Here is a 15,185-nt window from a genome sequence, read left to right as displayed (position 1 = left end):
TTGTCATGGTTCCTTGTCCGGTCTTGTTAGACCAACATTGTGATAAAACCGTGCCGCTAGAACTCCTCCAAGAGCCCTCCTTGGGCTTTGTGTAGCATTTTACGGACACATTATTTGCCAAGTTGAATTCCGGAAGAGAATAAAATAAAAAGCAACGTACTGAGCCCGGCACGGAGCCTTCCCAGAACAAAACATGTGACGGGCAGGAAGGCCATTTCTCAGCAAGAAGAGGAAAACATGAAGCTTTTAGAGAGTCACATGTTGTCGTAGGAGCATATTCCATTTTAGAAAAAAAGAGTCAAATGATTCTTGTGTAGCCATGAAGGAGACGCTTACAAAAGCTCCTAAACCTCATGTAGACTGGACTCGTGGCTTGGATCTGGACTTGGTCTTTGTCAGGCTAAGCAACCCAAACGATCAAATAGCAGAAAGAACCTTTGCTATTCATACCTTCCATCCATCCATCTGTCATACATTCTTCCAGCCATTCTTCCTTCCATCCATCCACCCACCCATCATCCTTCCATCCATCTATCATCCTTCCACCCATCCATCATCCATCCACCCACCCATCCATCATTCCACCCACCCATCCTTCCATCCATCCACCCATCAGCCATCCATCCATTCCATCTGTCCATCCAACCATCCATCCACCATTCATCCATACACCCATCCATCATCCGTCCATCCATAATCCTTCCATCCAACCAACAATCATCCAGCCATCCATCCATCCATCCATCCATCATCCTTTCTTCATCCATCCATCCATCATCCTTCCATCCATCCATCAATCATCCAGCCATTCATTCTTCCTTCTTTCCATCCATCCATCATCCATCCATCCTCCATCCATCATCCATCCATTGAGAAGAACTGAGTGCTATTTGCGTCTACATTTTCCCTAATCTTTCCTGCTTTTGTCGTTATCTCCTTCCACTCATCAAGATATTTCTATTGCTTCATGGCAGCAGATGTCCATAGCTGATGGCCATAGCTGATGTCCATAGCTGAGTGGAGTTATTTTGCTTGGTAGTTGAAAGGGAATCATCAATGAGCCCAAAAGCATAAAAGCACAGCGTGCTTGTAAATAATTGAGTCATTGAGCCGTTGACGTTGGAGCTAGCATACTAGCGTGCTAAGTCGTTACACGCTTGCCTTCACTTCCTGCCAAGGTCCGCCTGTTTGGTGGCATGTGGGTCAATATGATGACGATCAGCACTCATTTTATTTCTACTTCAGGGTTTTTCTCTTCAACATTTGATGAACGGCTGATTCATGCTTTCATGCTTGTTTGCAATAAATATCGTTTTTGTCTGATTCCCATTTCTCCTTTTAACATCCTTAAGATCCAACAATGACTGTGTCACGCGCTCCCCTGGTAGCCCGTCGTCCACCCACTCCAAAGAGGGCCCCCGGTGTGGCCTCCCACGTCCTCCGTCTGGGTTGAAGTGCGTCAGTGCAGACATATCGCCCGTGGATACGCGGTGATTCACCATTACCTGTTTGTGCCAGCGTGAGCACGGCGTGAAGCGCTGACATGTGGCCTGTTTTCCCGCCAAAGGGCCCGGCGGCTGTGCCAACAGTCGTGTGTCAAATCAACAGTTAGCGCCACCACGCCGCATGCCTCTTGATGCCAAACATCTAAGTGCCACATGAAGGCATCTGGACTTTCTCAGACGGCTGCTCGGGGGCTACAGGGGGGGAGGGGGTTGGAGTCTTTATGATGAGACGGCTTGAGTCAAGTCAAGTGGCCCTGGTGTGGCGCCCCCAGGATGCCAGTGACACCCACATGTTTATTAGCACTCACATGTGCCCTATCTCTGGAATGGCTCGTCTTCCAAGCCGACAAGCATCCCAACCTCATTCCCGGAACATTCCATCCCTTTCACGGCCCCCACGCTGCTCAGGGCGGGGGCATGCTGGAGCCTATCCCGGCGGAGAGGCGGGGTGGAGATGATGATGTCATGAAAGGTCGTACTTCCTAGCTAGCGACAAGCCGGTTAGCGACGATCCGGCTAGCGACAAGCCGGTTAGCGACGATCCGGCTAGCGACTAGCGACTAGCTAGGAGTTTTATACCAAAATAATAATACATTTATCACATACACACATTTATTTATTTATTTATTTATGCCCCTTTTTTTTAACCTGTTTGTGTATCTTTAGAAGAAGACTTGCGGTGATGTCTGACTTAAGGATGGTGACATGATGGAAGTCAGGTGAGGGGGGAGGGGGCAGCGCACTTTAAATGTCTTGATGGGCCGTCTTTGATGCTCTGGCTGGCAATCACTGTGCTTAAAAGAGCAAAAATGGCCCCCGGGGGGCGAGACAAGTCACATTAGCGAATTAGCTTCCATCGCCGGGACGAGAGGGGACAACGGCGTCTGGGCTCGGCGTTGCAGGCGTGACCTTGAACCTGACGTTGTTCTTCTTGTCCGCCGGCGTCCGAGTGCTCGTTGGTAGCGGAAATGGGGGGGGGGCATCATATAAACAAAGATATACTCACCTGAGCGTCCTTTCACCTTTTCATTCAGCGTGCCGTTCGCCGACTGAACAAATCCAAATGTCAGGACACGTTTAAAAGCCATCCCACGCCATCTCTCCTCACGGCGCCGTGCAAATGGAATTTCAGCATCAGTATGCGCAGCAAGGTCGTTAAATCTCCCGCTCGTTATGTACATAATTCCTTCCAAGGTCAACACCGGGCTCCTTTGTCCCTCCTTGTTGCCATCAGACAAGTCCTGCTTTCGTTGATGATGTGATGTCACGTCCACTTTATGGCCGGCAGGAAACGGACGCGCTCAAGAGGCTGAAGAGCGTCCATCATCACAGACTTTCTCTTTTCTCTGCCTTCTGAAGATATGAAAACAGATCAAATGAAGCAGATAATGCACGTAATGGGACGCCCCCCCTTTGTAAACGTGGACTCTGCCAACAGTCCGGTTTTGGAGGTAAAGGCAGACCCTTTAAGGGCATGTAAAGTGGGCTCCTTCAGGCGTGGATGCCCACGTTGCCGCTAAGTAGCGACAACAAGAGAGGCTGGACTCGTCAAGCGTGAAGAGTCTAACACCAGCTTTCATGCGCTTATTTCCCCCGACTTGGCAAACTTTTCCAAAGTCTGAATATACATAAGTCGCTAGCGTCTTCCTCTTTGACAATGATGAGATCCCCACCGTGGCGGCGTCTACTAGAGGCCGACGGGTGGGACCTCTGGAGGCCTTCGACTTCCATGTCCGCCTGTCTGGGTCCGCTACCGCCATCGCCATGCTTGATGTAGGCAGTTATCTTATATGTATATACATACATACATATTTATTAGGGTGGCCCTCTGTAAGGGGGTGAAATTTCAAACGAATAATGTCTATGCTCCAAACCCGGATTCTTGTTCCTTTTGACCCAGAAACGTGCTGTGCAAAGTTTCGTTGAAATCGGAATATATTTAACCGGTGCTCAACAACTCTGAAATTTTACTCAGCGAACGCTAGTCACAAGCACTCCGGGTCCCCCTCCCACGTTGCTCTCGTGGGAGTATTAGCCGCTTTCCTCTCCTGGCGGGGGTTATGTGGCTGCTAGCCACTCATTGTCGCCCGGTCCGTGCAAGCGTTCCCTTCCTGGTGTCCGGGAACTGGCGCCGATGGTCCGCGACGACCTGGACGAGGAACTGCAGTTGTTCTTCGTCCTTCGTCAGGAGCCGGTTATATTCCTGAATCAGGGCGACGCCTCGTTCCGCGTGGTCATTGGTGACCGACAGCTTCCCCAGCGCTTTGCACGCCTTGCCGTACGCCTCATCCTTCTTCCAGTCTGCCGGTTCCAACGCCAGGAATCCCTTGTCGATGGACATCTTGTCGAAGAACGAGGACGTATTGGAGGTCACGAAGTCCTCAAGGCTGCAGCCGCTGATCGCTGAAGCGGGAATGGTCACTCGCTTCTGGGCTGTGTCGTTGCCATCCTTCTCCTCAATCGCCGCTACCATCTTCTTCTTTGTTTCTGATGAAACCCGGTCATCGAAGAACGCCAGGGCTACCAGCTCTTCCGAGAGGTACCAGAGGTGGCCGAGGAGCTTGTTTGTCGCGGCCTTGGAGACCTCCGCGTCCTCGTACCCGTCCAGTGCCTGAAGCAGCTGAAGATCGTTGAGCGGAGCCGCGACAGCAAGTGGGGATTGCGTCCAGGCTTTGCTGTAGAGGCGGGCGGAGAACATGGCCACCCTCAACAGTCCGCGCTCCTCCTTCGGCGTCAGTTTGAACTGTCCCCTGAACAGCCACACCTTGAGCGAGTACAGCACCTTGCTCATCCTCCGAGCGTGGTGCATGGGGCCAGGGGCACGGAAGCGGATTCCGCGGGGAGGTACGCCGCCGAGAAAGATGACGGTTAGTTCCAGAAGTTCCCGGTAGTCGTCCCGAAGGTCTGTCCGCTCTTTCAGGGCCTGAAGGAACCACTCGATGTCGACCTCTCCTGCTCCATCCTCGATCGGCTGGAACTCGCCTTGGTTGATGAAGGGCCACCTCTCCTGGAAACGCTTGAACGCTTGAGAAGGAATTCCTTCTCAATCAGAACGCACTCCAGAAACATGCAAACACGTTGAAAAAGTACTGCCAAGCACTAGACAAATCCTAGACAGAGGAAAAGGAGCACTAGACGAGAGTTGCCACACACAGTCCTTGGTCCATAGTCCACCAACGAGAGCACCTGAGAACAGAGCCGCGGCATTTGTCACCGACAAAACCCCTGTATCGTTGAACGTGAAAATGATCTTATATAGTAAAACTTTAAGGTCGTTGAGCACCGGGTAAATATTATTCGATTAAAAAAAAAAAATTACTCGCGTGGTTTTCTCATGGAGTGGAACAAGAATCCGGGTTTGGAGACTGAATTTTCAAACTTTCGAAAATAAGGGCCACCCTAATATTTATGCATCCATATTTAGATAATAATGGCCGTGTGTTGACACAGAATTCATGTTTTCTCAATGCTGGTGTCGGCAGCACTCGTGCAGCTCCGAACCATGTTGCTACCAGGTACAGTAATGACCGTGTGTTGAATTCATTCTGTTCATCACTGCCGGTGTCGGTGGCACTCGTGCAGTTCCAAACCTTGTTGCTACCAGTTACAGTAATGACCATGTGGCTGTGTGTTGAATTTATTCTGTTAATCAATGCTGATGTCGGCAGCACTCGTGCTACTCATGTTGGTACCAGGTACAGTAATGACCGCGTGGCTGTGTGTTGACTTCATTCTTTTCATCAATGCTGTATAGGCAGCACTCGTACAGCCCCAAACCATGTTGCTACCAGGTACAATAATGACTGTGTGGCTGTGTGTTGACTTCATTCTGTTCATCAATGCTGTATTGGCAGCAGTCGTGCAGCCCCTAACCATGTTGCTACCAGGTACAATAATGACCGCGTGGCTGTGTGTTGACTTCATTTTTTTCATCAATGCTGTATTGGTAGCACTTGTGCAGCCCCTAACCTTGTTGCTACTAGGTACAATAATGACTGTGTGGCTGTGTGTTGAATTCATTCTGTTCATCAATGCTGGTGTCGGCGGCACTCGTGCAGCCCCTCACCATGTTGCTGCCACCAGCACCATGCTTAACATTAGCAGTTATCTCGCTACTCTTGTGTTGCCAGATATGAGGCAATGATGGCTGTGTTGACGTAGAATTAGTTTTTCTCGATGCCGGTATTGGCAGCACTCGTGCGGCCCCACTATTGGCTGATGAAATGAAAAGTGAGGAGTGGCCGTGTGTCTTCTTCTGCAGTCTCCGCACATCGTACCTTGCCATTAGCTAATGCTAATGCTAATTTCCGCCTGTTTTTGACTTCATCCAATTCCAGCAGGTCATGGCTGGAAGACGTGAATATTCCAGGGATTATCAAGCCCTGACAGCCAATGAGCATCAGCGAGAATATTTTCCAACAGCGGCTTTAGTTGCTTTTTCCCTTTTTTCCCTCTCGTTGTCGTTGAAGGATGCGGCGCTCTGAGGGTCGGCGATAAGTGGCTTCGTTCGGCTTCTCACTGGGGCGACGCCAGATAGGTGAACACTAAGCCGAGCGGGGGGGCTGCACGGTTACCCCGCCCCCACACACACACACATACACACTCTGGGATTTCAATGGGGATTGTAATGTAACAAACACGCTTCCTCGTTCTCAGTACTCGCCGATGTAATCCCTCGTTAGCAAAAAAACGCTGCATTGCGCTCGTCGGTGGAGATGAAGCACGAGTGCTTCTTCACTCTGGACCTTGCACTCCCACACGATACCGACACACACTTTCTGAAGCACACCATCGGATGAAAATGCAAGATTTTCAAAGTAAAATGCTACATGGATGAAGGCAGTGAAGGAGAAAAGGAGCAGATAATAATAAATATATGTAATATAAATATATAACATATATAACAGAGGTAGGGAACCTATGGCTCGGGAGCCAGGTAGGGCTCTTTTGATGACTGTATCTGGCTCTCAAGCATTTCTTACCACAATAAAAATGTATTTTTGCTAACATTTTAAAGTAAACCATCACAGAAATGACATTAATGTGTTTGCATTAAAAATAATATTCAAAATCAACAACTTTCTTATGCATTTTAATTCATCCATCTATATTCTGCTGAAATACGGCCAACCATATCCATCTTTCCTGATGATATTTTCCAGGTCAAACACCAAAACTTGATTATTACTGTGTAATGCTGTAGTCTACCTCGGTCATTGAGATGTCAAAAAAACATGTAAATGTAAACTTTCCTCCTTTAGTCAAATAGCTAAAGCTGCAGAACCAAGCCTTCTGACGAAGATGGACAAAAGAATGAAATACGTCTACAGAGTACGGTGCAAAACTATGCAGCAGCAGAAGTTGTATTAATGGCAACAAGTATTTGATTTATTATTAGACACTGCGCTGCTCACGAAAGTGTGCTGGCCACACCCCATTGGTGTGGAGTAGTGTGCCTGGTCTACGTAATTAGAGCCCATTATATCTAAAACTGTTGGTTTTACATAAAAATGCACACATTTTATTGCATTCAATGTTTAAAAAAATGTATATGGCTCTCACAGATACACATTTTAAAATATCTGGCCTTCATGGCTCTCTTAGCCAAAAAGGTTCCCGACCCCTGATATATAATATAAAGTATTTGAAACTGAAATAGTGTTTAAGAAGCTCCAAAATGAAATTTGAAGTGAAGTCATTTTTCAAGTTAAAGTTCAATGAAAGTTACATTTGTTTGGCGAGTCAGTCAAGCATCATGGAGGAGAAAGATGGCTGCAGCAGGCGCTGGGATGAGCGGTGGAGGGGAGGTGGGGGGGGGGGTTAGGAGGTGATGCAGCACGTACGGGAGCGGAGAGTGGAGTATTTTATTTTGAAGGAAATGAAGGTCTGTGATGTGTTTACCTGTGATGTCTTGCATATTACCACTGATGGCTGAACTTTCAAATGGGGGCTGAGGTTGCACACACACACGCACACGCACACGCACACACACACACACACACACGTGACCTTTCGAAGTATTCACCCTGCTGGCCGGCCTGGGAGCGTTGCTGCGTTCAGGCGCCATTAGCGCTAATTGAAGGCGGCAGATGAGCTTTCCAGCAGGTGGGGCGAGGTAGAAAGGTTAACATACCAAAGTGATGAATGGACCGCCTTTTTATTTTATTTCCTCGCGTGCGTCATTTTGGCAAACGCTCTTCATCAAAACGGAATCTGCGGTGGCGCCGGCATATTTTGGAAGTAATCAAGTGTATTTAATTAAGCGGCAGGCAGATGGCGGCGCAGGTGATTTCACGCCGCCTTGTGTTTTATGCTTTACATTCTAACCTTACATGAAAGTCAACGGGGGGGGGGGGTGTCTCCGCTGGAAGCGCCTCTGCCGCCTTTCCTCTGGCGGTCATCTTTAAGGGCAGGCTGATCCGTCTTCATGATGGACCCCGTCACAAATCCACTTTCTGGAGTAAACACATCTCGCTCTTTTCAGGGCGGCTGAGCTATGAAGTGTCACAGCAGTCGCTGACAATTCCCGCTTGTCCTTTCTCCGGGAGACGGGGGGGCTGATCCATCATCTGCTCTTACATCTACACGAGACAATGATCCTGCATTTTGACCGTGAGGGGAGACTTCTCCCTTGGGTGTCCCTGGTTTGTACGTAATCTCTGACATGCCTTCATGTTTTAGCCTCATCACATTAGTGGCTAGCATGGTGAATCCATTCCACTCCATGACCACGCCAGTTATGCTAATCCTCCCTCATTGGATGAGTACATTTCAGCAAAGTAGGGGTGGAATGTCTTGCTAGACGGAGCATAGAAAACCTGTCTACCAACTTTGACATGATTAGAGCCCTCTAGACCTGAAATAACACCCCTATATTCACATTTGCACTCATATCAGCCAATAGAGTAGGCATCATAGAGAAAATAAGACGTACATATTAGCCACAGACGGCTTGTTTACAATCTTCTAAATACTCTTTTAAAATTAGAGCCCTCTAGACCTGAAATAACACCCCTATGTTCACCTTAGCACTCATATTAGCCAATACAGTAGGCCTCATAGAGAAAATAAGACATACATATTAGCCATAGACAGCTTGTTTACAATCTTCTAAATACTCTTTTAACATTAGAGCCCTCTAGACCTGAAATAACAACCCTATATTCACCTTTGCACTCATATTAGCATAATGAGACAAAAATTTCAGCAACATAACATTGAAATATGGAAGAAAAAATATTATAATGTTGGAATATTATCTTGAGGGAATAAAGTCTAAATATTATGCTAATAAAGTCATAACATTATGAAAACAAAAAAAAATAAGACACTAGAAACATGAAGTAACTTAAAGCACGGCGTTATGATGTCATACCGATATGTCTGCACGGATCATGAATAAAAACGCTGCAAATCAAGTGCTCCTTCCCCCCTGACTGTGATGTTAACAGCCCGTCATACCTCCCCTTGATGTTTGCTGGAGAGCTCCAGTGGCTGCTCGGAGCGTGTGCCCGAATACAGTGCACCTTGCTGGGCTACGGCAGGTGGCTGCTCCCCCTCTGTACTAGAAGTCATGTCATGGTGTTCAGTTATCAGGTACCTTTGGTCACATACTTCCAGGAGGGTACTAACCACATGAAGTAGACATGGTAGTGTTTGGCATTCTGATGTTTTGATGAAGATGAGGGAGCGCTTGCATAGCCGCCAGGCACGCCACCCCACGCCACGCAAGGACAGACAGGTTTAATTGCAGCAAAGGGTCAGAAGGAGATAGCTTAGCCTTTGGTATTAAAAAGTCACAAGGTCTGGGCATGAGATGATTACCGCCGGTTTGCTGGGCAAAGATTATTCCTGTCTCTTTGACCCACTCCTTGAAATCCCAGCCTGATCCGGAGAGCGCCATCAGCAGGAGACGCCGGTATCGACTCGTCCATCCGGCGTGGTGGAGATGCGGGGCAGCCATGACGGGGCGTCGGGGCTGAATGGAGGCGACAGACAGTTGGTGTCATTGTGTTTCCGGAGCCCCCGGTGGAGGGATTAGGCTGACGCAGCGGCCCACCATGGACGCCTAAAACGCCATCCAAACAGATGACATCAGCTGCTCTTCTTCCACCGCGGGACTCCTGTCTGGGAGAGTTCCTATGAAATGTCCGCAGGGAATCTGTTGATTCACTGGAATTGAAAAGCAGAGAAAAGAAGGAATACCGGTCTCAGGAGACTTTGGGGTCGACGGGAGAACTTTTCCCTGATTCCTTACTTGGAAGGATGCTGCTGATGACATTCCGGTACGTCTTCTCATCATGTCCTTTATCGTCTCTTCCTTCTTCTCGCCCCCCCTGTGACGTGGATTTGAACTTTTACCACGCCGGGTGTTTTGGCTAACGTGAGCTGACAAGCCACACGCTAGCATGCTAAATGTTTTAGCACCCGGGAGAGCGTTTAGCAAGCGGAAGCAGGATTAAAAAATGTTGACATTAGTTGATGATAGGACTCCTGCTGTGCTCGTTTCTTCGCCATGCTGTTGCCACTTCCTGTCATGAGTGTCAAGCGTTTTCATCCAGCGGGGCTGGCAAAGTACGGCTCGGGGGCCGTTTGCAGCGCGCGACAATGGACAAATCATTTTATTGGGGGGAGCCAAACAAGAGAATAGGGTCAAGCTATGATGGAATAGTTATCCCATAATACCCGTAACCATGGCGACCAGGGTTTAGTATGAGGTCTGGAAGATGGCGGTGCTTTCCTCCCACTATTCCACAAACATGCCTGGTAGTTCCGTGGATTGAATGTGGCGTTGGGGTCGCCCAAAGGCCGCTGGTGTAGGCTCCGACATTAAAAAAAAGTCGGCCATGTTTGCAAGGACGCAGGTCACAGCAAGCATAAATGACAAATGATTGCAGCCGTTTGAGTCCCCGCTCCGTATCGCCAGGCAAATCTATGATGAAGCGTTCAGCTAAAAGTGCAAGGAAAGCAACTTTTGGTGGCGAAGCGTTATCCTCTGTGGCCGCCGTTTGTCCGCAGACGACGGGCGAGGGGCTGAATGGCGAGCTAATCCGTCCCACTAATGCCGGGGCATTAAGGGCATTAGGGCTGCCCCTCGCTTCCTAATTGGCTAATGTGGCGTACAATACGCCCTGCTGACGCTCGACACACGTGGCTTAGCGACGCCTCCTCGACATCACAATCATCCTTCCTCCGTCCTAGCCTACACAATTAATAATAATAATACTCAAATATGCTTTACAGTGAAGAAAAATAGAGTTGAGTAATAAAAAAAAATCCAACATCTATTGGGAGATAAAAAGGCTAAGGGGGGGGCACAGCAGTCAGGAACATCTACCACCTCAACCACAGGACTGAAATCTACATGACTCATTTGCATCAATGGCCACAACACATCCATTCATACATACATACATACATACATCTACCATCTATACATCCATCTACCATACAGCTACCACCCTTACATACATCTACCATACATGCATACATCTACTGTACATCTACCATCCTTATATACATTATATACATCTACCATCCTTGCATACATCTGCCATCCTTACATACATCTAGCATACATGCATACATCTACCATCCTTACATACATCTACCATACTTACATACATCTACCATCCTTGCATACATCTACCATCCTTGCATACATCTACCATACATGCATACATCTACCATCCTTACATACATCTACCATCCTTACATACATCTACCAAACATCAACCATACATGCATATATCTACCATCCATTCCTACATCTATCATGCATACATCCATCTACCATCCATACATCCATCTACCGTACATCTACCATCCTTACATCTACCTTACATGCATCCATCCACCATCCATTCATACATCGACCATACATCTACCATCCATACATCCATCTACTGTACATCTACCATCCTTACACACATCTACCATACATGCATCCATCTATCATCCATTCATACCTACATCCACCTTACATACATCAATCTACCATCCATACATCCATCTTCCATACATCCATCTACCATCCATACATACATCCATGGACCATCCTCCTTGGACCCCGGGAGGAATCTTCAAGGTGAAGAAGATTCTAAGACTTGCCTAACTGATAGCTAACACGTTGTGGTTTCTTCAGCGGGAATGGCTTTAACAAGACTAATTAGAGTGTTTATAAAGTTCCTGTGTTTAGCAATTGATTGTCTCATCAAGGAAGGTCAGGTCAACAGGTCAACAGAGGACAGCGTGGGGGGGGGGGTCCTGCCTCACCATCGGTTTGTTTTCCACAAAGTAGAAGAGTTGCTTTGATGTGCGTGACTGAGCAGCCATGACAACCAAGTGTTCAATAGCACCGTGGGGAGCTCCTAAACTTCATCCAAAACCACAAACAACAAACTTTCCTGGTGTTTCTGTGTCCTGGTCGGGCCCCACCCTTGGGTGATCCCATCGGTGCGCGCGGGGCCCCCTGACATTATGGGTCAGCCTCCGGTGTAGTCGATGCCACGGAGCTGTGAACGCGTGATCACGTGATCCCCGTCTGCAGTGATGAGGTCTTAGGGCCTCCTTTGGTTTGTCACCCACAGGCACCACCAGGCCGCCCAAGGAAGGAGAGGTCCCGGGGGTGGATTATAATTTTGTGAGCGTTGAGCGGTTTCTGGAATTGGAAAAAAGCGGCGCCTTGCTCGAGAGCGGAACCTATGAAGGTAAGGACGGACTCCGGTCACGCTCCGCAAACCCTCTTATTGGGGATTTTGGTTACTTTACTCTTTTTACTCTCTACTCTCTTTACTCTTTTTGCGTATGCGTGGTAACCTTGCAAAGACCCGTCAGTCAAAGCGAGCGTCCATCGCTTCACGCTTCCTCCATCCGTGAGAAATGTCATCACTCATGGAGGCCCCCGAGAGCGGGACACGTCCTCCAGATAGACGCCCACGCGTCTTCAGTGTGTAATCACGGCCAACACTTCCTCTCCATCCACTTGTGGGCACACTCCAAAAAATTCCTCTCTTGGCCCCGCTTCAACCGACCCCCCGGGGACCCCCTGCCGTGATGATGATAACACAAAGTGCGTCCACGCCGCGTCCGTGCAGTGATTACCAAATGCAGGTGGGACGTTTATTGGCGCTCAGAAGGAAAACTTAAGAAAGTCTTTTGTTTTGTTTTGTTTTGTTTTGTTTATTCTGAACAGGCTTGGCCATTGAAAATACGAATAAAGTTTTTGTTGTGCTTAATGAGCTAATCCTGTCCCCCAGCTGAATCGCCCATGATGGACGCATGAGGAACAGGACTCAATCATGTTCAAATATTTCAGATACAGAGTATACAAATGTATTCAGGAGTCATTGCAGTGCCCCCCCGACAGTGCCCCGGGGGGGCCCGCCCCACAATTTGACAAAAACTGCCCGACAACTCCTATGATTTTTTACTGGCATCACATTATTTTGCTATGTGATCACTGCAGAGACATAACAGGCGGCTGCTGCTAGCATAGCAAGCTAGAGAGCTAATGTGTTAGCCTCTCCAATTTATCAAAACTGTACCACTTCCACACGGAATGACATTTTTTTTTCATGTGATGAGATTTAAAAAAACAAAACGAGTGATTAAAAAAAACAAACTTTCACAATGATTCCTGGACCCCTACTTGATCTGTGGCGGGCCAGCCCAAATAAAGGAGTGTACGGGAGACACTGCAGTCAATGGAACAGCCATGTCCGTTCCTGTATGATAGCACATGTAGAAACATAAGCACTTACATAAGTGTGTCCTCCTCTTTGTTCCAGATAACTTTTACGGCACTCCCAAGCCCCCCGCCGAGCCCAGCGCTCCACCGCTAAATGTAACGGAGCAGCTGCTGCCGGGCGCCAGACCCAGCTCCGAGGGCAAGCGCAAGCGCAACAAGTCGGTCAGCGACATGGAGAAAGCCAGCATCGAGCCACCGGAGGACGAGGAGGAGGAGAGGCCCGTCGTCAATGGCAACGGGGTCACCCTCACGCCAGGTCAGACCCGACAGGCGGGGGCGGTGCGGAAGAGGGTCCCGGTGGTTTGGTTTGGCGACAGCTGGGCTCGTCCGGGGTCGTAAACCGGGGTCGTGGCGCGTTTGAGCCGCCCGAGCGGTTGCTTGGCAACAAGGACAGGAGCAGATTAGCGCTTTTAATTGCGTACACGAATATGGGTGGAGATACTGTGGTGTGAAAGGGGGCGGGGGGGGGCCCCGACCCTAATAAGGATAAGTGGTATAGACAGTGGATGGATGGATGTTTACATCGAGCAAAAAAGTGACAAAACAAGAAAAGAAACAGCCATCAAATATCAAATCTGACTTTTCTGCACGGTGGAGAAAGTGTTTAGTATGTAGGCTACTCAGTCAGGAGATGGGAAAACCTGAGATGGGAATCCCTCGGCCATCATCTGTATGGAGTTTGCATGGAGCGTTTTAATGGAATTATTTTCAGTTAAGAATCCACCAACCAGCCTGCATGGCGGACAAGTGGTTAGCGCGCAGACCTCACCGCTAGGAGACCAGGGTTCAATTCCAACCTCGGCCATCTCTGTGTGGAGTTTGCATGTTCTCCCTGTGCATGCATGGGTTTTCTCCGGGTACTCTGGTTTACTCCCACATTCCAAAAACATGCTAGGTTAATTGGCATTCATGTGGGATTCATGTGGGATTCATGTGGGATTCATGTGGGATTCATGTGGGATTCATATGGGATTCATGTGGGATTCATGAGGGATTCATATGGGATTCATGAGGGATTCATATGGGATTCATGTAGGATTCATGTAGGATTCATATGGGATTCATGTGGCATTCATATGGGATTCATGTGGCATTCATATGGGATTCATGTGGCAATCATATGGGATTCATATGGCATTCATGTGGGATTCATATGGGATTCATGTAGGATTCATATGGGATTCATGTGGCATTCATATGGGATTCATGTGGCATTCATATGGGATTCATATGGCATTCATGTGGGATTCATATGGGATTCATATGGGATTCATGTGGGATTCATATGGGATTCATGTGGGATTCATATGGGATTCTCGACCCAAAACGGCTGGGATAGGCTCCACCCTAGTGAGGATAAGTGAGGATCCATGGATGGTCTTGGAAGGCTAGCCTGTCCAACCTGTCCATCACAGGGACCCCAGCCCCGTCTGGTCCTCGTCCCTGTGGTCGCGCCACCAGAATATGTTGCAATAACTTCTACGGTGAAGCGTGCATGGATTTTACCCGGTCTGATCTGCACTTGAAAGCATCCCGGGTCACATGAAGGGAGCGTCATAAAAGAGGCATTATGACTTAGATTTTCCTGATTGTAAAGCCAACACCACGCTCGAGTCCTGTGACTGTCTAAGCTGGTTTTATGCCCTCAAGACGTCCAAATCTCTCTCTCTCTATCTCTCTCGCTTTCTGTGTCTCGCTCGCCTGCATTAGCAGTCCGGCGACTTCTTTTTGCTTTTTGCTTTTCTTGAAGTTGCTTTATGTTGCGAGTGTTGACTATCAGACGAGAGGATGAGGTTTTGGTTTTACCACAAGGACCTCAAACAAGGTAGGCTGCTTGATGGTAGAACATAGTAGCACCGCTCCGGTTTACCATATGATTCCGAGTCACATTCAAGCTGCTATCCATAAGAAATGTGACCTAGCATGAATAT

The 15,185-nt window shown here is 48.2% G+C and overlaps 1 protein-coding gene across 13 annotated transcripts in view; it reads left to right on the top strand.

Moving 5' to 3' along the window:
- The window catches only part of magi2a (membrane associated guanylate kinase, WW and PDZ domain containing 2a), a 78,080-nt gene that overhangs the window by 37,497 nt on the left and 25,398 nt on the right, over positions 1 to 15,185 (top strand). For 12 of the 13 annotated variants that reach the window (XM_078787771.1, XM_078787777.1, XM_078787773.1 and 9 more), the window contains 2 exons: positions 12,095 to 12,214; positions 13,295 to 13,510. In XM_078787771.1, the coding sequence (XP_078643897.1) occupies positions 12,095 to 12,214; positions 13,295 to 13,510 (336 nt within the window). Of the gene's footprint in view, positions 1 to 9,476; positions 9,791 to 12,094; positions 12,215 to 13,294; positions 13,511 to 15,185 lie in introns of those variants that run through there. The other variant, XM_078787787.1, reaches the window with a different exon arrangement.

Source organism: Doryrhamphus excisus, linkage group LG2, assembly GCF_037039965.1.
Source record: "Doryrhamphus excisus strain RoL-2023G ecotype Guam linkage group LG2, RoL_Dexc_Guam_v1.1, whole genome shotgun sequence".
In the NCBI taxonomy this organism is placed as follows: Eukaryota; Metazoa; Chordata; class Actinopteri; order Syngnathiformes; family Syngnathidae; genus Doryrhamphus; species Doryrhamphus excisus.
The sequence above is the reverse complement of the archived record's forward strand: the minus strand, read 5'-3'. Positions and strand labels throughout refer to the sequence as shown.